Source organism: Lathyrus oleraceus, chromosome 5 (assembly GCF_024323335.1).
Source record: "Lathyrus oleraceus cultivar Zhongwan6 chromosome 5, CAAS_Psat_ZW6_1.0, whole genome shotgun sequence".
Taxonomy (NCBI): Eukaryota; Viridiplantae; Streptophyta; class Magnoliopsida; order Fabales; family Fabaceae; genus Lathyrus; species Lathyrus oleraceus.
The window spans coordinates 302,606,813-302,630,225 of NC_066583.1; the positions used below are offsets into that span (position 1 = coordinate 302,606,813).

The 23,413-nt window shown below is 37.8% G+C and overlaps 2 protein-coding genes across 4 annotated transcripts in view; both read right to left on the reverse strand.

Moving 5' to 3' along the window:
- LOC127084132 (uncharacterized) overlaps window positions 1-22,856 on the reverse strand; it is a 61,621-nt gene extending 38,765 nt beyond the window's left edge. Inside the window, exon 1 of one of the 2 annotated variants that reach the window (XM_051024529.1) lies at window positions 22,635-22,856. The gene's annotated coding sequence lies outside the window, so the exon portion shown is untranslated. The remainder of the gene's footprint in view (window positions 1-22,634) is intronic. The other variant, XM_051024532.1, reaches the window with a different exon arrangement.
- Window positions 15,016-16,879, reverse strand: LOC127084133 (uncharacterized). Of its 2 annotated transcripts, XM_051024534.1 has the most exons (4): window positions 16,443-16,879; window positions 15,928-16,314; window positions 15,652-15,795; window positions 15,016-15,571 (listed from the first exon to the last, which is right to left on the reverse strand). In XM_051024534.1, the coding sequence occupies exons 3-4, from the start codon at window positions 15,739-15,741 to the stop codon at window positions 15,101-15,103; spliced, it is 561 nt and encodes a 186-aa protein (XP_050880491.1). In that variant the 5' UTR covers window positions 15,742-15,795; window positions 15,928-16,314; window positions 16,443-16,879; the 3' UTR covers window positions 15,016-15,100. The 2 variants fall into 2 exon arrangements, with proteins under 2 accessions (XP_050880491.1, XP_050880490.1); XM_051024533.1 differs by having other exon boundaries at window positions 15,928-16,879.
- Window positions 22,857-23,413: the final 557 nt, after the last annotated feature.

The following is a 23,413-nucleotide window of genomic DNA, read 5'->3' on the forward strand; positions in this document are numbered from 1 at the left end:
CACCACTAACGTCAGATATACTTATAATAGAGGTGGAGGGTAACGACACCTCCTTCCCATCTTCTAACGCGGCCGCGTTATATCTGTAGGGAACAACTCTATCTGAAGAGTACGGGACAGGGCCCGCTGGCTTGATAATAAGAGATGGAGAAACCTTCTTCTTGCAGCCATCATATCTGACAACAACAGGTTCGGGTATTCTGAAAACAGGGGCTATAACATTTACTTCGTCCTCAACACGATTCTGAAGTATCTCGATCACACCCTGATCCAGCATCTCTTGGATGTCCTTCCTGACTTGGCGGCATCCTCTCTCGTTGACAGTGCACACACGGCAACTGTCATGGTCATGCTCATAATGACTGTATCCATATAACAGTCTATGCATCTCGACCAACGATTGCCTGATGTGACTGACATACAAGACTTTATACTTTCCAGGGCAACCCCGGACCATGTTAACTGCAGCCTTCCCATGCTCGGACAATGGGTTCTTCTTTACATTCGGACCTACGTCCTCGAAAAACAAGACCCCACTTCTAACAAGAACTTGAACCTTGGTCTTCAGGGGATAACAGTTCTCCACATCATGTACGGGAGCACCAGAATGATAAACACAATGAAGCTCAGGCTTGTACCTGAAGGAGAATGGCGATCCAAAACGCAGCGGAATTTAAAATTTCTCCTTTAATGATCCTTACGAATGGACATGATCAATGATAGAATCGTTACCTCTTGTGGCGATCACAAACGTTGAACGATGACAACGCCTCTACTCAGTCCACACGAACGGATTCCTTCAATCTCAGTGCTAGCTGCTACGAATGAAGGCTTTGAGTGAGAGAGAGAGAGAGAGAGAGAGAGAGAAACGAAATTGCAAGTGTGACAATGCTTCTACACAAGGGTTCTATTTATAGAACCACTTGTATGGGCTACAAGCTAAAAAGCCCACTCAAGTGTATATGGCTCATATCTTATAATATGCCAAAATCACTTAAGCATGTGGTACCTTACCATATTTCGTATTCTACTTAAGTACACCGTACCTTACGATGTTCTATAATTCACTTAAGGGCACCGTACATTACAGTATTCCTTAATTACTCTATCTCTCATCAATCCGTCCTTTGTGTGTGACCCTATAGGTTTTCGCGGCATTGACAATTATATTAAATCACGTATTTAACATAATAAACAGTGAGCAGTATCTAGCAACACATCACTGCTACCCAAGACACGAAAATGTCATGTAATCTGACAAATCCTTCTGTGATAATAATTATGTGTATAATTACCCTTTTGCCCTTTTGTCTATATTGAACACAAGGCATAGACTGTGTCATCCTTGTCTAGTTCAATATTGGGCTCATAGACATTTATCCTGTTACGCAGGATGGGCAAATTCCATCTAGGTCACTCATGTCCCTTAGCATGCTTCGTGGAGTACCCATCAACTGTCTTTATGGTCATCCAATTACGGACAACGTTTGATCAGCAATAAGGCACTCGACTCTACATCTAGGGTCCATAGTGGTTTCAGGTCGAAGGGCGATATACACCATTATCACCATGAGAATAACTTATGACACTTTGCATAACATTCTATATAGTATTCTCATAGCAGGTCAATCCAGTATAAATATTACTCTTAATATTCATACCTATATTTAAGACTTGATAACTCTTTATCCATGATCCATGAGATGTGATCATCAGTCTATAAACATAATAGTCTTCATGCTTTAATGTTATCCCACTTCACAATAAAGCTTGACTACGGATACTTTAAGAATAGTGTCCTTATGTTTAATGTGATCTCATGATTAAGTCATACTTGATACATTAAACGGACTAGCTATTCTAGGGACTTTATTAAACAAACATAATAAAGAAAAAGCCTTTTATTATTAATAAATAATTCGATACAAGTACCAAAAGTATTGGCCTCTAGGGCTTACACCAACAGTACCACCACTGACGGTTGGTCGGTACAGCATGTGGGTCACGTGGAGTAATCAGCTTTCGGTCTATCAATGAAGGATAGAGCTCATCATAGGTCATTGGAATTTGATCAAAAGTGACCCTCTTCTTATCATAGCTAGTTCTGGTATTGTTGTTGTTTCGAGGCTGGTAGGCCTGCTGTTGCGGACGATGCTGTTGCGGTTGATATTGTTGATGTTGTTGTTGCTGATGCTGATAATGTTGATTTTACCTGAAGGCAGGTGCTATATGAGCCACCTGGTGCTGGTTACTGGCAGGGCGCATAGTCTTCCTCTTCACAAAGGGTCTTCTTTTAGTATGGGAAGACACGGCATGTGCCTCTCCCTCCTTCTTCTTTGCAAAACCCCCATACCATTTTGCAGAAGATCCTTCATCTCTGGTCAGACGTCCTTCCCTGACTCCTTCCTCTAGTCTCATCCCCATATTCACCATTTCGGTGAAGTCCGAGGGAGCACTAGCAATCATCCTCTCGTAGTAAAATGAACTCAAGGTCTTCAAAAAGATCTTGGTCATTTCCTTCTCTTCGAGTGGGGGCACAATCTGTGCAGCCAATTCACGCCACCTCTGGGCGTACTCCTTGAACGTTTCCTTCTCCTTCTGGGACATAACCCTCAGCTGGTCCCTATCGGGAGCCATATTAACGTTGTACATGTACTGCTTGACGAAAGCTTTGCCAAGGTCGTTGAAGGAGCGGATGTTCGCACTATCCAGACCCATATACCATTTGAGTGCGGCACCGGATAGGCTGTCCTAGAAATAGTGGATGAGGAGTTGATCGTTGTCAGTCTGAGTTGATGATCGGCCACCATTTCCATTGAATTCCCGCCGCTAATTCGACATATTTTCATCACCTTGGTAAGATTTATGTTTGTTTTTAGTTGCATTTGAGTCAATTAGCATGTTTTGTTGGGTTGGTATTGCATTGCATTCGATTACAAGTTTATGTCAAAAAGATCTCGTTTATGCTTCGTTTGGTAGTGTCATTGTTACAAGTTTAAAAGCAAGAATGGTGAAGTTCTGGACACTCTGAAGGACAAAAATATGAAAAAACAGCAGGTCAACACGGGCACCCGTGTGCCACAACACTGCCCATGTTGTTGATCAAGCAGAGCAGAGAGGGAGCAGAAAAACAGAGATCGACACGGGCACCCGTGTGCCACCACACGGCCGTGTTGATTAAAACAGTGCATTAACACGGGCACCCGTGTGTAGGGACACGGCCCGTGTTGTTGCCACTGTAACTTATGCTGAAAATAATTAATGATGAAGAACAACACGGCCACCCTTGTGCCACCACACGACCGTGTTGATTGGACGCAGCTTGGAAAACCTAATTTTTGTTGTGTGAACCGATTCTGCTCATTAAGGGTAGTTTGGACCTTTAACTTGGAAGAGAGTCATCTGAAGCTATAAGAAGGCTTGGAAGAGAAAGAAGAGGACACCTTTTTACAGACGAACGAAAGCATTGCATTAGAGAAGATAGCGAATACGACGGATTTGAAGACGGCGAGATTCAAGGGTAGCAACCATTGAAGATCAAACTCTCCTAATTCTTTGTAATGTCTAATCTTTACTTTATGAGTTCTTTAAGTACTATGAGAGGCTAAACCCCCTGATGCTAGGGGGGTGGTTCTGATGTTATCGCATGTTATGAATTTGAACAAATGATTTCTTGATTACTATGTTACTTATTTCAATTCAATTGTGTGATGTTATTATGTTTTTGTATCGGACAAATACAAATTGATCTACGACTTTCAATAACAGGACTGTGATTGTTAGGGTTTTCACACAATTGGGTTTATGAATGGATCATCTAGGACTAGTAACTTTCGTAAATCACCGTAAACCTTGATATTTTGTATGATTAAAACCAATGATTAATTGAATGGACATTTGAGTAAGAATTGGTAGTTTAATAGTTTCTTCCTTAAGGACTTAAGTAAGAACATTCTGAGGTTAGGTGATTGAATGTTTCATATGTATCAAGGAAATCGTGACTGAATTCATAACCTGGTAACTCAACCACTCACCCTAGCATCTTTTATCTTAATCAATTATTTTTACTATTTTTGTGTTTACTATTATAAATTCCAAAACAACCAAACCATTATCTTTTTGTTCTGATAGAATCAAATTAAAATAAGTATTTCCTACGCAATCCTTGAGATCGATACTTGGAAATAAAACTCCTTATTACTACATCGGTAAAAATAGTACACTTGCTATTTTTCCGATCAAGTTTTTGGCGCCGTTGCCGGGGATTGCCAAACTACATATTTTAATTTCTATTCTATCGAAATTTTGTTGCTCGCCAACTAAAATTTTATCTGTGACAATTTTGTTATTCAATTCTAATCTTTGTCTAACTTGTTTATGCGAGGTAAGTCCTCAGCGAATTTTTCTTTTGACGCAGATCCAGAAAGAACTCTTCACGCTAGACTGAGACAAGCTAAGAGAAAGAAACTGGAATTAGCAGAGAAAGCAGACGAGGAAGTTGTTTCAGTGCATTCAGAGAATTCAGATTCAGACGCGGAAACAGTTCCTGAAATCATGGCTGCAAACTCACCACCACCACCAGAGAGACTTCTCGGTGACTATGGTGGAACCAACACTCCGGGTGGTCGTATGACAATTGTAAACCAACCGGTTAATGTCGACCAATTTCAGCTGCATCCCAGCACAATTAATCAACTCGAAAGGCGGTCCTTTTCTGGAAGAGTGAATGAAGATGCCAACAAGCATCTCCAAAGGTTTTTAACTATGAGCACAACGCTGAAAATGCCTGGACATAACGAAGAAGCAATAAGGCTTCGTATGTTCCCATTCACTTTAGCAGATGAAGTCGAAGAGTGGTTCTATTCCTTACCTGCTGGCAGTATCACTACATGGGAAGAGATGGAAACAACATTCTTGCATGAATATTTTCCTGCATCAGTGTCACTGAGAAAAAGATACGAAATCCTAAACTTCAAACAGAAGGAGGGTGAGTCACTAGGAGATGCCTACAAACGATTCAAGAGAATCCTAGTGGCTTGTCCTACTCACAACATGGATGAAACTAAACAAATGCAAATGTTCGTCAATGGTCTTCGAATTCAAACAAGACAAATCCTTGATTCAGCAGCTGGTGGCTCAGCCAACTTTGCAACAGCCACCCGTATGAAGAAGATAATTGAAGATATTGCCTCGAACGAGCATTTAGAGTTATATGACAGGGTATCAAGCAAATCTGCAGTTATTGACTTGAAGCTTGAGACAAATAAACAGGTGAAAATTGAAGAAGCTGTTGCTGCAGAGGTAGAGAAAAGGTTGAGAGCACTAAACATAGGTGCTCAGAAAGTGGCTCAAGTGCAACAGGCACCGAGTGAAGTGTGTGACATTTGCAATGGACTACATAATATTGTTCATTGTTTTGCAACACCGCAACAAATTGAAGATATAAAATTTTTAAAGCAGAACAATCCCTACTCCAACACATACAATCCGGGGTGGAAAAATCATCCCAACTTTGCATGGAAAGATCAAAGAGGGAACGTGCAACAGCAGGCATAGGGTCAATATCAAAATCAATATCAGCAGCAGCAACAACAGGTACCTAAGAAGGCAGATTGGGAGATTGCAATTGAAAAGATGGCAGCTCAAACTATGAAATTCGAAGAAGAGACTAGAAACAATCAGAAAAATACCACCGCCTCCCTAAGGAATCTCGAAGTTCAGCTGGGGCAGATAGCACAGCAACTGGCAAGTTCTCGAACACCAGGTTCCCTACCAAGTGAAACAGTTCAAAATCCGAGAGGTCAGGAGAATGTTAATACTGTCACGACGACAGAGAAATAGGTTGCTAAAAAGAAAAAAATTATATCACCGAGCGAGCCGACTAAAGAAGAAACTACAAAAGGAACTAAACCGGTGATTAAGTTGCCCTACCCTCAGAGAGTGACAAAGAAGGAACCTAGTGAGTCAGACCTGGAGAAATTCATGAAAATGTTTAAAAGGATTGAGGGTCATATGGCCTTATTTGAAGCACTTGAAAGGATGCCCATGTACAAGAAATTCGTGGAAGAGGTAATGGCTGAAAAGAAACTAACCATTGAAGAACAGGTATCCGGTAAGGAACAATATAATGCAAACTCCCTGGAGCAGAACATTCCTAACAAACAAAAGGATCCAGGAACCGTCACAGTACCTTGCACAATATAAGAAAGAACCTTCAAAAAGGTACTAATAGATTCTAGAGCTAGTGTGAATCTAATGCCATTATCGGTCTATCACAGGCTGGGTATTAAAAATATCAGTGATATAAAGACCAATCTGAAATTTGCGGATCACTCAAGAAAAGATGCATATGGTATAGCTGAAGATGTGCTGGTAACAATAGCGGACTTGACTTTCCCAGTCGATTTTGTAATCCTAGACATACCTGAAGACAATGAGGCACCCATCATTCTGGGTCGACCATTCATGAAGACGAGTCGATGCAAGCTTGACATGGATGAGTGCACGTTAACCTTGAAAGTTCATAACAAGGAAATAACATTGAATGCTATTGAAGACCAGGAGGTGGAGGAAGATACAGAATCTCAGTATCAAGTAGGCTTAATCAGGACATTGATTAGTATCAAAGTCTCACCACTGCCAGTAGCCACCCTAAACGGAAAGATTCCTAACATCGAAAGGAAAGTTAAAAAGGAATCGTGGAACAAAGGAGTCCAGACTGATAAAAGAGACAACGTTCGAGTTGTAGACAAGAGGTGCAACAAGGTTTTGACTCTGAAATATCCCCCATGATAAGGGAAATGAACCGTCGAGCCATGCGACGTTAAACGAAGCGCTTCGTGGGAGGCAACCCACGTGTTCGATTGTTAACTTATTTTGTTTTTTTCTCTTTTCTTTTCTGTATGGGTATGAAACGTTGTTGCAGGTAAGGAGAAAGGATGCCATAATCATAATCACTTCTCAGCGAAAGGAGGCCAGACCTAAGAAGCTTTGCAGAATTCAAAAATTGATGAAAACAGGGCATCCACACGGCCACCCGTATGCTGACACACGACCGTGTTAATCTAAACAGTGGATTAACACGGGCGCCCGTGTGGTGACACACGGCCGTGTTAATCTAAACAGTGAATTAACACGGGCGCCCGTGTGTAGGAACACGGTCGTGTTGTTTGTAACGGGTAAATTTTTCAAATTTTGTGATTTTGGGTATTTTCAATATTGGGCCCCACTTGCTATTTTATCTCTTCTCCACCATTCATTCCCACTTTTTCTGATTTTGGAAACCTCTCTCTCCCTCTTCCTCCATTGTTAACCTAGCCTCCATCAAACTAAGCTTCACTTTTCTCATAGCTCCACTCACTTTAACCTCATCTCACATTCACAAAAATTGTCCCTCTTGTCGTCCTCTACACAGTGACGGTTGCAGTTTTCACTAACCTATTTTTTGGATTTTGAGAAATTTTTGTCAGGTACCATTATGCCTCCAAAGCGTGCAAGCAAGGAGAAGGAGGTAGCCACGTCTTCTCGACCAAAGCAACGGGTTAGACGCTCTACAAACACTCATGGCATTTTGTTTGACCAACCGGAGCATCAAGAGAGGTATGTGATTCTAGCAAAACGTAAGCTTATTCCGACCCGATATATGTGTGATGCCACCCTGGATGAGTTAGGTTTGAAAGAGGAGGTGCAACGCATGTTCCACACCATCGGTATGTTGGAATACATGCAATTCGAAGCACCGACCTTCGCTCGGATCACCCTTGAATTCTTGAGTACGGTTGAGTTCAAGATGAGGAGAAGGTGGACAGGGTCGGAGTTGGAATTTTATGGGCAAATTACTTTCCGCATGTTTGATGAAGATCATGAGTTATCGGTTGAGGAACTGGGGAGTATTATTAAACTCCCGGTATCTGGACCCGGATCCCCTCCGGACACTTTTTCTGCTGTTGATTTCTGGCAAGCTATTACAGGTAAAACTGGATATAACCCTAGCTCGGGAAAAGCTTCCGGAATTCATAACCCGTGCTTCAGGTATGCACAAAAAGGGTTAGCATACACCTTGTTCAGACGGGGTGATAGTACTGGGGTTGCGGCAAAGAGAGAATTATATTTTCTGTATTGCATGGCCCATAATGAGCGAATCAATGCAGCGGCTTTCGCCGCCAATCATCTGAAACAGGTTGGCCATGCCACTACTGGGGATATTTCTGTCGGTGGTATGATCACGCAGATTGCGGGCCACTTCGGGTATGATCAACTTCTGATGGAAGAGACTGCAGTAATGGGCAAGACTAAGATTAACATGCACACGCTAGTCAATCAACAAATGATTGCCATTCGGCCGACTCATTATGCTCTGATGATTCACAATGTGAAAGTGCTCGCACTACCTGCACCTGGGTCCATTAGCATTGCCAATGCTGCTAATTGGTTGTACACAGGTTCAGCCCAAGCGGGAGGGGAAGATGCACAGTTTGACCATGATCCTTCAGGTGAGGACATGGAAGAAGATGAGAGGCAAGCTACCCACGGTATGCCACCCCCACATGATTCGAGCCTACATGGTGAAGGCTCCTCTTTTATGTCTCAGGACCAGTGGGGTTGGATACAGACGGAGATGAGAACTCTCCGCACCGAGCAGACCAGACAAGGTGCGGAATTAGACAGACAAAGTGTGGAACTGTTCCGGCAAGGGACATTCATGGATGACATGCAGGCCATGATGCAACGTCTGATGTTGCATTTTCCGCACGATCCCCCGCCTCCTCCTCAACAGTGAGCACTGTAAGTCCCCTTCGTGTTTGAATTTAAACATTGAGGCCAATGTTTAGTTCAAGTGTGTGTGTGTGTGTGGGGGGGGGGGGTTCTCCTTTCATGTTTTTATTTTCTTTCACTTTGTTTTGTTTATGTTATGTTATCATTATATTAGGATGTTTGTTGTTTTGGTTGTTTTCTGTTCTTTTGGACCTACTGTGTGTACAGGGTGATGAGAAACGGTTGGACGAGCTCAGGATCAAGGGTAGTGGATGAATGACACCCCTCAAACTTAGGCTGATAAGGCACCCCGGAAGTTGATGCAACCTTGAGAAAAGAAGTCGGACACATTTTGGGGACACCGGACCAAGAAAGCGGTATGGAAAGACCAAGTCAGGAAAGAACCACATAACACGAAGAGACTTCAGAGCTTGCAAGCTAACCAACATGGTGAGATCACAAAAAGCCAAACACGAAATATCAACATGAGAGTTCAGCCAGGTATGACTTTATCACTCTGATTTTGCGTATGTCCTGTTGACACGTCACAGCATGACAACACACACTGAGGCAAGTTGTTTGTTTAGCCAGGGCCTTTCTAGCCATCCCTATATGTATGTTTCCCTTCGTAAACCCCGTTGAGCCTTAGCCATTTTATTCATCGTAAACCCCATGTTAACGTTTAAGCATTATTCATCATAAACCTCCTGTTAACTTTTAATCATCTATTTCCTTTTGTGTCATAACTCGGTATGATTGTGTGAATTGCAAGATGTGCAATAAAACTAAGTTTGGGGTGGAAATCTTGAAAGAGAAGGCAAGTGCATAAGATGAGATCATACAAAAAGAAAAATAATATGTATTTTCTTTAAAAAGAAAAAAAAAGAAAAAAAAAAGAAAAAAAGAAAAGAAAAACAAAAGAGAAAAATGCACTTGCCGAGACCTTAGATTCTAACAGATATAAAATGCTCGGAAAATTTGAGTAGAAAAAGAGTCAAAAGAGTGAAATTAACCCCCAGAGTATATGTGATGCACAGAAAAAAAAAGAGAAAGAAAAATCACACAACATGACTACCGAGTTCAAAACCCTTTGTTGTCCAATTTTTTTTGTTTATCCCACCGTACCCAAGCCCCGTTACAACCTAAAAAGACCTCAAAAAGTGTGTGGAATCTGCTGTAGTAGTGACATTAGAATGTATTCAAAGTTAAGAGTTTGGTATTGCATACTGTGCTGTGAGTGTACACACCTAACCCTGAGAGATATTGTGAGTGTGTGAAAAGCTTGCAGGTGAAGAGATTTCTGATGTGGAAATGTGGTAAACTGCCTGAATCGGAGAGACCTGAAACTCGATTGGAAAGGAAGATCACAAATGGTGAAAGACTAGGTTGCATTGTGGAAAACGATTTCGCGGGTGACCTTTGTTTGGACTCAATACATCACTTGAGGACAAACAATGAGACAAGTTTGGGGTTGTGATCGGTCACCATTTCCATTGAATTCCCGCCGCTAATCCGACATATTTTCATTACCTTGGTAAGATTTATGTTTGTTTTTAGTTGCATTTGAGTCAATTAGCATGTTTTGTTGGGTTGGTATTGCATTGCATTCGATTACAAGTTTATGTCAAAAAGATCTCGTTTATGCTTCGTTTGGTAATGTCATTGTTACAGGTTTAAAAGCAAGAATGGTGAAGTTCTGGACACTCTGAAGGACAAAAATATGAAAAAACAGCAGGTCAACACGGGCACCCGTGTGCCACAACACTGCCCGTGTTGTTGATCAAGCAGAGCAGAGAGGGAGCAGAAAAATAGAGATCGACACGGGCACCCGTGTGCCACCACACGGCCGTGTTGATTAAAACAGTGCATTAACACGGGCACCCGTGTGTAGGGACACGGCCCGTGTTGTTGCCACTGTAACTTATGCTGAAAATAATTAATGATGAAGAACAACACGGCCACCCGTGTGCCACCACACGACCGTGTTGATTGGACGCAGCTTGGAAAACCTAATTTTTGTTGTGTGAACCGATTCTGCTCATTAAGGGTAGTTTGGACCTTTAACTTGGAAGAGAGTCATCTGAAGCTATAAGAAGGCTTGGAAGAGAAAGAAGAGGACACCTTTTTACAGACGAACGAAAGCATTGCATTAGAGAAGATAGCGAATACGACGGATTTGAAGACAGCGAGATTCAAGGGTAGCAACCATTGAAGATCAAACTCTCCTAATTCTTTGTAATGTCTAATCTTTACTTTATGAGTTCTTTAAGTACTATGAGAGGCTAAACCCCCTGATGCTAGGGGGTGGTCCTGATGTTATCGCATGTTATGAATTTGAACAAATGATTTCTTGATTACTATGTTACTTATTTCAATTCAATTGTGTGATGTTATTATGCTTTTGTATCGGACAAATACAAATTGATCTACGACTTTCAATAACAGGACTGTGATTGTTAGGGTTTTCACACAATTGGGTTTATGAATGCATCATCTAGGACTAGTAACTTTCGTAAATCACCGTAAACCTTGATATTTTGTATGATTAAAACCAATGATTAATTGAATGGACATTTGAGTAAGAATTGGTAGTTTAATAGTTTCTTCCTTAAGGACTTAAGTAAGAACATTCTGAGGTTAGGTGATTGAATGTTTCATATGCATCAAGGAAATCATGACTGAATTCATAACCTGGTAACTCAACCACTCACCCTAGCATCTTTTATCTTAATCAATTATTTTTACTATTTTTGTGTTTACTATTATAAATTCCAAAACAACTAAACCATTATCTTTTTGTTCTGATAGAATCAAATTAAAATAAGTATTTCCTACGCAATCCTTGAGATCGATACTTGGAAATAAAACTCCTTATTACTACATCGGTAAAAATAGTACACTTGCTATTTTTCCCATCAGTTGACATCTTTCGTGCATACATCACAAGATGGCTGAGAGGGCAAGTGTTTCCTTTATATTTTTCAAAGTCAGGTACTTTGAACTTGATAGGAATCTTGACATTTGGCACGAGGCACATCTCAGCAGCAGATTTAACGAAGAGGTCTTTCCCTCTTAGAGTCTTCAGTTCCTTGTGCAGCTCAAGGAATTGGTCATTCATAGCGTCCATTTTCTCATAGACATCTGGGCCCTCAGACGGCTCAGAATGATAAATGGTGTCGTCGACTCTCAGTAACGTGTGCACAACGGGAGGTGGCACAGCAAGGACCAGACTAGATGCTGGCAGAGAAGCAAAGGTAGGGGCGAGACCCTCTGGCACAAAATTCGCGGGCATCCCCCAAGGAAACCCGACTGGCATAGCTGACGGAGCGAAGTGAGCAGTGGCGGAAGGCACAGTAGAAGAAGCTACCTCTGAGATGACCGTCCTCTAGGGAGGAGTTGCAGGCGTTGGAGAAGACTGACTTTAGGCGGCCAGGAATGACTCCATCAGGGCAGTCAACCTACCCACTTCCTCCTTAAGTTCTTTGTTCTCTTGCTCAAGGTGATCCATCAGCTTTGAAGAATTGACCCTGGTGTTGTACCGGTGCGTCAACTTGTCTTCAAAATAAATGAAGAACACATAGTTAGACCACTGATCAAGAAGCCCTGAACAAAACCTGCTTATGCATATGATGCATGCAATGCTTGTGCATATGATTTTATTTTTATCAGAGGAATTTTAGAGATCTATTTGGAAATATTTGGAAATATTAATTTTTTAGACATATAATGGAATAACCATATCAATAATATTTGGAAAAAATTTTACACCAAAGAAGTACAGTCTTGGTAACCAAATACAATACAAGAGAGAAGGAAAATGAACATCCTATGGAACCCTAGAAACAATCGTCCAAAGCTCTCGAGACCGGAAGATAAGCTGCACGAAGCCTCTTCACCTCTCTCTCATAGGCTGCCTCCATGTCTGCCTTCTCCTTGGCGAGTCAATCATACTTCCTCTTCCAAAACTTGGATGACTGAGGAAGAAGAGAAGTCATCACATCATTAGGCTCTTCGATAACCTGATGCTCCATAAATTCTATCAAAGCATCCTTATCTCCGAGTTGCTGAAGTAGTTCCTCTCACTCACGGACCCAAGCACGTGAATGGTCTTCATCTCTCAGCTCCTCTACTCCTTAGTTAGGGAGGGTTGAAGGCCCAACCATAACCATAGGTGTAGGTCTCGGATAATTATAAGGCATGCGGTACTCAGAAGCTCTCTTCCTCACCCACGAGGTGTAGGGTTCCAAAGCAATACAATTCTTCAGACCAAGCTCTTTCCTTCCCTTCCTATGAATCTTGCGCCAAGCGCGGACCATTCTGCCCTTCAAGCTCTTTCCAGCTTCAATAACTGAACTCCAGACACACACACCAGAGTAAACAATAGTAAACTAGAATTTGATATACTTAGGTGAGTTAGTAATGTAATATTTTGAGTCGTGAATTGGGTAATGAAAGTAGTTTAATAAAGACTGATACAAGGTACTAGTTAATATGGCATAGAACTAAGGCTTTATTCCTTTTCATTTTAAAGCTTAAAGCACCAAACATGGATAGATAGACTCATTCAGAGAGATAAATTACACTCCGCCAAGAGAGTTTAGTTTAAATTACAATGCCTGGCCACTTGAGAGAAGAAATACACTATACTCTAGACCATATTAAAGGTAAGGCCTTTCATAGTAGGGTGAGCAACTGTGAACAATTTTCATGGAATATTTTTCCTCTCTACCTACGATTTCTAGTGTCAACAATAGCTAACTTCACAAGCCCTATTATCCATTTTTAAAAAAGCAGAAGATGAAATGAAGTTTCAAATGCAGTTATTATCAGCTTCAATTGCATTTTCTGAAGTCACACAGTTGATTGTAAGGGTTCAAAATGATTTCAAAGAGAGAAAGGGAGAGAGGGGGTAGAAAGAGACAGGGACGAAGAAAGAGACTAGAGTGTAAAGCATGTTAATCCCCAAAGGATTAATGTTTTAAAATTAGAAAAGAGAGCAAGCCGATTTAAGCATCTCTGAAGGGAGTTAAGTATCCATAAAAAAATAAACACATGGAGGTTACCAAAGAGTTAAGAGATATTGCTTTTGCTATTACACACATTCACAGGTGCTAGCATTTCAAATACTTTATGATTTTATGATATATAAGACACATGTTCTCCATTCAATTTCTATGTCCATCGGAATTTTACACAACATTTCAAAAGTAAATGAAATTGTTAATACATGAAACTTATAAACCCAAAAACTTAAAACTCAAAAAAATTCTAGTGTGAACCACTTTCCCACAACTAGTCCATGTTGTCAATCACATATAGCAGAAAAAAGTGGTTCATTCAAATTTTGCTACAATATAATGCTATACCGCCGATATAACCACTATTAAACAATGTTTTGTACTAAATCTATAACAATATATAACGGCAAAACACCATTTTGGTTTAGACTATTTTTGTTCCAATCCCTTTTTAGTTCTTGTTTTAAATTTAACTTCTTTTTTATCAACCATTTCATAACAGTTTATATATCTTTTTCATTCCACTATCTTCTAGTACCATTTATCTGTTTTATCATACAACTAATTTAAATTAAATCAAAATTAGGCCAAAAAAATACTGTTTACGTTTTCACGCGTGGGCACAAAAAAAAAAAAAGCAAACAGACTAACACTCATGAGAATGATTTGTTTATGTTTTCACATGTTTTCACGCGTGTAAACAAAAATGAAAAGCAAACATATCGGAACTCTTGAGAGTGACCGTCTATACGCAAGTAGCAAATAATGGCAAATTCTGTTATATCCTCAATTTGACAGCACTGCAAATAGTATGACTCCCATTAACTGTTTGAGAGGTAATTGATGGAAAGCAATATCAAATCCAAAGGAACAGTTTGTTTTAACTTTTTTTTAAATGATTTTTAAAGAATAACATAATGTTGTGTAAAAAAATTTACAAAGAAATTTTTCATAAAAGTTTCAAATGAAAATTTGGTTTGAATTGTTATTCTTAAAATGCTATTTTAATTTAGACATTTCATAATTTTATGGAAACTTTTTTTGAATATCAAAATTTCAAAAAGTCACCTAATTTTGAAGTTATTTCATTTCATAAAAATCATTTTTGAGATACAACTTTTTGAAAAAATTGCAATTTCGACTATGTTTTGATCTTCAATAATGTATGTTTATGTTATATGATGTCAAAATTAGTCTTTCAATTTAAAGAAAAAACAATATAAAAAATTTTGTAATCAGAGTACCGGTTCACATTGACACAGCAAATTCGACAAGAACCAAATCCAGCGAAATCCACAACCATTAGGCATTCCAGCGAAATCCACACACTACGGGACAACTATACTCACTAGGTTAATCAATTCTGTCTTAAACGTGTCGTCATCATAATTCCGATATAGCTTAGCCAAATCCGGGCAGACAGCGAAAGCCCTTAATAATGTATTGGTAATTCTCATTATCTTGATATCCGAATCAAATAATGTATTAATCCTAAGCACCAAATCATTCAATTCCGGAGGACGAGCATCAAGCTCTTTTGTGAAAGCCTTGAGCGATGACGTGCTTTGTGGGGGTTTCCTCACAGATTTAAATATGTCATCCGATGTTGACATTCGTGTAACACCACTACCACTCGCCTCCCCTATTGAATTGATCAGCTTTTTACTAGTCGCCTTCTTTTCCTTGTTCTTCAGAGAATTTCTATGTTTTAAAAATGTCTCTTTAAAAATGACTTTAAGACTCTTAAAATATAAGATCGGGTATCTGTAGTCAAACGTAAAGCATTCTATCGTTTCTCTCTGCAAATTTAAGACATTTGAAAATAAGAATAACGATATGCGATGAAAATCCATGAATTAAAATTTGCTAAGCAACTTACCAAACCGGAACTATCGGGCTTAAGGTTTGTTACTTTTGAAAAAGTACCATTGTCATAATCAAACTTCAGACCTGGGTACCCACGTTGCATATTCCAGCAATACAAATTAAATTTGAAATGGAGAAATTTCAATACTCTCTTAACCTACCAAGAAATACAAATTTTATACAATTGAAGTAAGAGATATGTATTTTTCATATATAATAATAAAAGCTGATTATAAACCCACAAAAGAGGATGAATCAAATTAAGCTGATTATAAGTATATACTTGTACCTCTTCATCAGTCACACTAATTTTCCTCTTCTTATATATCTTTTTCCTTATATGTTTAGCTTCCAAATCTGAATAACCCCGTGGATGATAGAATAAGATCTCCTTTTTTGCAGCTATTTCAACAATATGATGTACACTTGGATGATCCAAATCAATTTGTCGATCGAAAGTGTCAAGAAGATCCTTGCTTTTTGGATCCACGACCTGCAAAATGAAATAATTTGATTATGATTAATAATTTTCACATAAGGGATAAAACCACACATATCTTACTTGAAACCGCTCTTCGGGTGACTGTGTTTCCTGCACCGATAGGAACTCATCTGGGTATAACATTTTTGTTTCCTGCACTAGTAGGGAGTCTTCAAAGTGCAAATGTTTAGGCATCTTTTCAAGTGGCGAACAACATGCAAAAGAGATTACACGGTTAAGGAAATAACGACGTCAAAATTAAGGTAATTTAGTGTTAAGGAATGGTGTTGGTGTTGTCGTTAAGAAGAAAATTGAATTATTACCTTAAATGAACGTTGGGTTGCAGACAGATGCCCGCTTTCAACCTCTTGTCGGTTGCGTTTCTTGTAATGCGCTTTCTTCCCTTCTGCAGGGAAAGCATTAGAGCCAATGGACTCAAACATGTTTTCCTATTAAATTATATAGAAACTTTACAAAACTCAAAATTTTCAAAATTTAGGGCTATGCTTAGATCGACAGCAAACGGAGCGAAATGGACACACAACAAAATGGCACGCCTGTTTCACACAAAGAGGAGAGAAAGAAACATACCTGGATGAATTCGTTCCAAGAGGGGAGAAAGAGTGGTCGTTGGTGGTTGAATTCATTCACTCTCTTAGTGATAGATGCCATCTGCCTGGCAATCAATAACTAATGCTACCGCCGAATCTATCACTAATGCTTTGAGAAGATGGGTATTGTGGAGAAGTAAAGAAGAAAGACTAAAATATTATTTTATAGAAATGGATTTTTATTATACAAATAATATTATTTGATATCGATTAACTTTTCAATTTTTTAATTATTTTAAAAAGAATAAAAAAATTAATTTTATATTTCAATATTTTGTGAGTGTGCCTATAACCCCATGTGCCCAAGTAAGACTTGCTCCCTTTGCATTATCGCGCTAGCTTCTGATACCGATTAGACGTCCTAGGGCAGAGCAGCATCGGAAAAGAAGGAGAATAGTTATTTTGGTAGATACATGGAAAAGGTAAACATTTAATATATCGTTCAGCCATTCAACTCAAGTTTCTTCCACTTCAATTACTGAGTTTCTTCCACTTCGATTGCAGGCTATGACTGCATCGCAAATTTCAACCTTATCAACCATCATTCAAGTTTCTTCCATTCAAGTTTCTTCAAGGTTGTCGGTTTATTCCATCAAAGGTATAATCTATCACAATTTATTTTACTTATTTAATTTCTCCATGCAAAATTTGAAGTGTTGTTTGATCTCAGAATGAATTTGAATGATTGTTTAAGTTTGAAATCACTATAGAGCTAATTAGGATATTTTGAAAAAGTTAGGGTTACCTTATAAGAGAAAAAGGCCGCATTAGGGTTACCTTATAAGAGAAAAAATCAGGCACCATAATAAAAGTAAAACGGCCACCAAGGCCGACAACATTACATAATAAGGATTACGGCCACAAGGACCGATTTGTTCGAAGGTTACATAAAAAAAGCAATCCAAAAGCCTTAAAGTTGTTTGAATATTACAAATCATCAAATGAGTACCACTAATAAATTTGTCCAGCCTCTTTCATCCTCGTCTTCCTCAGCACCATCCTTAGATTGGGCTAAAAAGCATAATGTTAGTATTATAAAAATGTTCATAATAATATTAATACCAACAGTGAGCTATGTCCTTTGTTTTAGTTAAATAAATAAAAGTTAGATAAGTGAAAAACAGATCTACCGGTTGCAGAAAGTTTGAACGTATCTCACTTGGTCTTCCAATGACATTGATGTCCATAATTTAATTGTTGATATATGTATTGGATCCCGGTTTTCATTAAAAATATGGTTAGCATCAACTATTTGTTGGAAAGACAAACGGTTAATTGATCGAAGATAAGTGAGTCGATCAGCAACATATGTCATATAATTATCTGAAAATCCATAGCAAGTAAGATAAGCCCTATTAGAAATAAAAAATAATGCATGACAAATATCCTTGTACACTAATGTAAGCTGCAAGTTGTTGCCTATATTTTCAAAATTTTCCCCACATCTCAAATCACCTGAAAATATCATTAGCAATTAAAATAAGCCCCTTATAGAAATAAAACATAATGTATGACAAACATCCTTGTTGTTTGTGGTGTTGATTACCTTGGGCGGATCTAGTTAATTAACAGTGTAATTTTTAGCACTACAAACAGTTATTTATTTAGTATCTGGTTTAAACGGTTCAATAGCGGTTTAAGTTGTAAGTTGTTACTTGATGATGACTATCCACTTCTGAGTCTCTTCATTGCATTATTTCCCCTAGAATTCCTTCCCACGGCCCTGTAATTGCTTTCGACTTCTTCGGCGTCAATGACAAGTTCATTGACATTCTTACTTTGTATTGCTTGGAGCTGCTTCACAGATAAGTGACCCTTTTTGTCAAAGGCATTGGGTGTGAACACTCCAATAATATTGGTCTTCAAACCAACATCATCAATCCCTGTCAAATCTGGGTCTTCAGCATATTGCTTGGCGTACATTAAGACAAGTGAAATTACTGAATTGGAATTTTTGATCAAATTGTTGCAAATTTTGGTTGAACAACATTCTTTCAATCAAAATCTCAGAAGTGGAGAGTCATCATCAGGTAACAACTTACAGCTTAAACCGCTATTGAACCGTTTAAACCAGATACTAAATAAATAACTGTTTGTAGTGCTAAAAATTACACTGTTAATCAACACCACAAACAACAAGGATGTTTGTCATACATTATGTTTTATTTCTATAAGGGGCTTATCTTAATTGCTAATGATATTTTCAGGTGATTTAAAATGTGGGGAAAATTTTGAAAATATAGGTAATAGCTTGCAGCTTACATTAGTGTACAAGGATGTTTGTCATGCATTATTTTTTATTTCTAATAGGGCTTATCTTACTTGCTATGGATTTTCAGATGGATTTTCAGATAATTATATGACATATGTTGCTGATCGACTCACTTATCTTCGATCAATTAACCATTTGTCTTTCCAACAAATAGTTGATGCTAACCATATTTTTAATGAAAACCGAGATCCAATACATATATCAACAATTAAATTATGGACATCAACGTCATTGAAAGACCAAGTGAGATACATTCAAACTTTCTGCAACCGGAAGGTCTGTTCTTCACTTATCTAACTTTTATTTATTTAACTAAAACAAAGGACATAGTTCAGTGTTGGTATTAATATTATTATGAACATTTTTATAATAATAACATTATGCTTTTTAGCCCAATCTAAGGATGGTGTTGAGGAAGACGAGGATGAAAGAGGCTGGACAAATTTATTAGTGGTACTCATTTGATGATTTGTAATATTCAAACAACTTTAAGGCTTTTTGATTGCTTTTTTATGTAACCTTCGAACAAATTGGTCCTTGTGGCCGTAATCCTTATTATGTAATGTTGTCGGCCTTGGTGACCGTTTTACTTTTATTATGGTGCATGATTTTTTCTCTTATAAGGTAACCCTAATGCGGCCCTTTTCTCTTATAAGGTAACCCTAACTTTTTCAAAATATCCTAATTAGCTCTATAGTGATTTCAAACTTAAACAATCATTCTGAGATCAAACACTTCAAATTTTGCATGGAGAAATTAAATAAGTAAAATAAATTGTGATAGATTATATCTTTGATGGAATAAACCAACAACCTTGAAGAAACTTGAATGGAAGAAACTTGAATGATGGTTGATAGGGTTGAAATTTGCGATGCAGTCATAGCCTGCAATCGAAGTGGAAGAAACTCAGCAATTGAAGTGGAAGAAAGTTGAGTTGAATGGCTGAACGATATATTAAATGTTTACCTTTTCCATGTATCTACCAAAATAACTATTCTCCTTCTTTTCCGATGATGCTCTGCCCTAGGACGTCTAATCGGTATCAGAAGCTAGCGCGGTAATGCAAAGGGAGCAAGTCTTACTTGGGCACATGGGGCCATAGGCACACTCACAAAATATTGAAATATAAAAATAATTTTTTTTATTCTTTTTAAAATAATTAAAAAATTGAAAAGTTAATCGATGTCAAATAATATTATTTGTATAATAAAAATCCATTTCTATAAAATAATATTTTAGTCTTTCTTCTTTACTTCTCCACAATACCCATCTTCTCAAAGCATTCATGATAGATTCAGATAGATTCGGTGGTAGCAGAGTAGCATTCGGCGGTAGCATTAGTTATTGATTGTCAGACAGATGGCATCTATCACTAAGAGAGTGAATGAATTCAACCACCAACGACCACTCTTTCTCCCCTCTTGGAACGAATTCATTCAGGTATGTTTCTTTCTCTCCTCTTTGTGTGAAACAGGCGTGTCATTTTGTTGTGTGTCCATTTCGCTCCGTTTGCTGTCGATCTAAACATAGCCCTAAATTTTGAAAATTTTAAGTTTTGTAAAGTTTCTATATAATTTAATAGGAAAATATGTCTGAGTCCATTGGCTTCAATGCTTTCCCTGCAGAAGGGAAGAAAACGCATTACAAGAAACGCAACCGACAAGAGGTTGAAAGCGGACATCTGTCTGCAACCCAAGGATCATTTAAGGTAATAATTCAATTTTCTTCTTAACGACAACACCAACACCATTCCTTAACACTAAATTCCCTTAATTTTGACGTCGTTATTGCCTTAACCGTGTAATCTCTTTTGCATGTTGTTCGCCACTTGAAAAGATGCCTAAACATTTGCACTTTGAAGACTCCCTACCAGTGCAGGAAATAGAAATGTTATACCCAGATGAGTTCCTACCATTGCAGGAAACACAGTCACCCGAAGAACGGTTTCAAGTAAGATATGTGTGGTTTTATCCCTTATGTGAAAATTATTAATCATAATCAAATTATTTCATTTTGCAGGCCGTGGATCCAAAAAGCAAGGATCTTCTTGACACTTTCGATCGACAGATTGATTTGGATCATCCAAGTGTACATCATATTGTTGAAATAGCTGCAAAAAAAAAGGAGATCTTATTCTATCATCCACGGGGTTATTCAGATTTGGAAGCTAAACTTATAAGAAAAAAAGATATATAAGAAGAGGAAAATTAGTGTGACTGATGAAGAGGTACAAGTATATACTTATAATCAACTTTATAATCAGCTTAATTTGATTCATCCTCTTTTGTGGGTTTATAATCAGCTTTTATTATTATATATGAAAAATACATATCTCTTACTTCAATTGTATAAAATTTGTATTTCTTGGTAGGTTAAAAGAGTATTGAAATTTCTCCATTTCAAATTTAATTTGTATTGCTGGAATATGCAACATGGGTACCCAGGTCTGAAGTTTGATTATGACAATGGTACTTTTTCAAAAGTAACAAACCTTAAGGCCGATAGTCCCGGTTTGGTAAGTTGCTTAACAAATTTTAATTCATGGATTTTCATCGCATATCGTTATTCTTATTTTCAAATGTCTTAAATTTGTAGAGAGAAACGATAGAATGCTTTACGTTTGACTACAGTTACCCGATCTTATATTTTAAGAGTCTTTAAGTCATTTTTAAAGAGACATTTTTAAAACATAGAAATTCTCTGAAGAGTAAAAAGCTGATCAACTCAATAGGGGGGCGAGTGGTAGTGGTGCTACACGGATGTCAACATCGGATGGCACATTTAAATCTATGAGGAAACCCCCACAAAGCACGTCATCGCTCAAGGCTTTCACAAAAGAGCTCGATGCTCGTCCTCCGGAATTGAATGATTTGGTGCTTAGGATTAATACGTTATTTGATTCGGATATCAAGATAATGAGAATTACCATTACATTATTAAGGGCTTTCGCTGTCTGCCCGGATTTGGCTAAGCTATATCGGAATTATGATGATAACACGTTTAAGACAGAATTGATTAACCTAGCGAGTATAGTTGTCGAATTTGTGGATTTCGCTGGAATGCCTATGGTTGTGGATTTCGCTGGATTTGATTCTTGTCGAATTTGTTGTGTCTATGTGAATCGGTACTCTTTTGCAAAATAAAAAAAATCTATTTTTTTAAAGCTAAAAAAAACCATGCCCAAAGCATCCATATTTTTTCTAATAATAAATAGAGAATATAAATCCAAGTATCCGAGAAAGAATAACTCATAATCTCTGCCAATTCATGAAAAAATCCTCGAATTCACTTCTAGAAAAAGCAACAAAACATTCATACTTACCCTAACAAATCATCCAAAATCGAATTCATCTAACAAAACATTTCATAAATATATACTATAGAAGAAACTCTCGAGTACTCTGAATCTCATCACTTGAAAGAGTGAAAAATTATCACAAAGTTATGATTCCAAACTCGAGAGATTCAACGTGACAATCGTAATCTAGTCTAAAAAAACAGATCGCTGTAATTCAAAAACCGAAACCGTGGAGATCTAACATCTAATATCAAGCAAAATCATATAAGCAGAGTTAAACAAAATGCAACAGAGATCGGAAAAAGCAACGGAATAAATCGAGAAAGTATATTACCTGGAAGTGATGGAAATATTGTTAGAAAAAAATGGTGAGATTGAAATGAAAGGTAATCGGAGAGAGATAGAGCGATCTTCACGTTCAAGTTCACGTTCTCCAGAATCCGGAAAAACGGCCTCGGGTGACGTATGATGCAACAACGCCTAAACCATATGCTGTGTTGATCTATTCTACTTCTTACCTTCTCTTTCTCTCGACGTAACAGCGCCATCGAAATAAGAGGAAGTGTATTATATATGGGCCAGTGAGCCCATTAACGTGCTTCTATATCGGGGCCCAGTTTCTAGGATGGAATCAAATTTGGAAGAAGCTATTGTTATTCCCACTCTGCAAAATTTGAAAATTACTAAAATTCCTTTTTAATCTATAAAATATAAATTTAAAAAGTTCTAAATTAAAATATTCAGTTTTTTTTGAACTTCCGTCTATTTAAAAGTTTCTGACTTTGTCAAAACATTCCAAATTCAAAATTTTAACTATATCATATTTATCATAGAATTACTGTGGCAAATTATAGGCATCATTAATTAATTCATTCTTTTTTTTTTTTGAATCGCATGGACATTCATTCTTATTAATAAAATTAGAAGAACAAAATAAACCTAAACCACATCAAAATATTCAATGGAAGACCTAAATTCTAAAACATAAAAATCAGATTTTTTTTTAAAATAATAATATTTTCAAAAAAAATTCAAATAAATAATATTTTCAAAATATATATATCAATCTAATCATTTTTTAAATAAAAAATTCTAGAGGATGTACATCTTCTT

Bases quoted from the DNA above. Each gene is read 5' to 3' on its own strand.
- LOC127084133 (XM_051024534.1), bottom strand. From the start codon at position 15,741: ATGCAACGTGGGTACCCAGGTCTGAAGTTTGATTATGACAATGGTACT. The intron at 15,572-15,651 runs GTAAGTTGCTTA...TTAAATTTGCAG, and splicing joins AGCCCGATAGTTCCGGTTTG to AGAGAAACGATAGAATGCTT.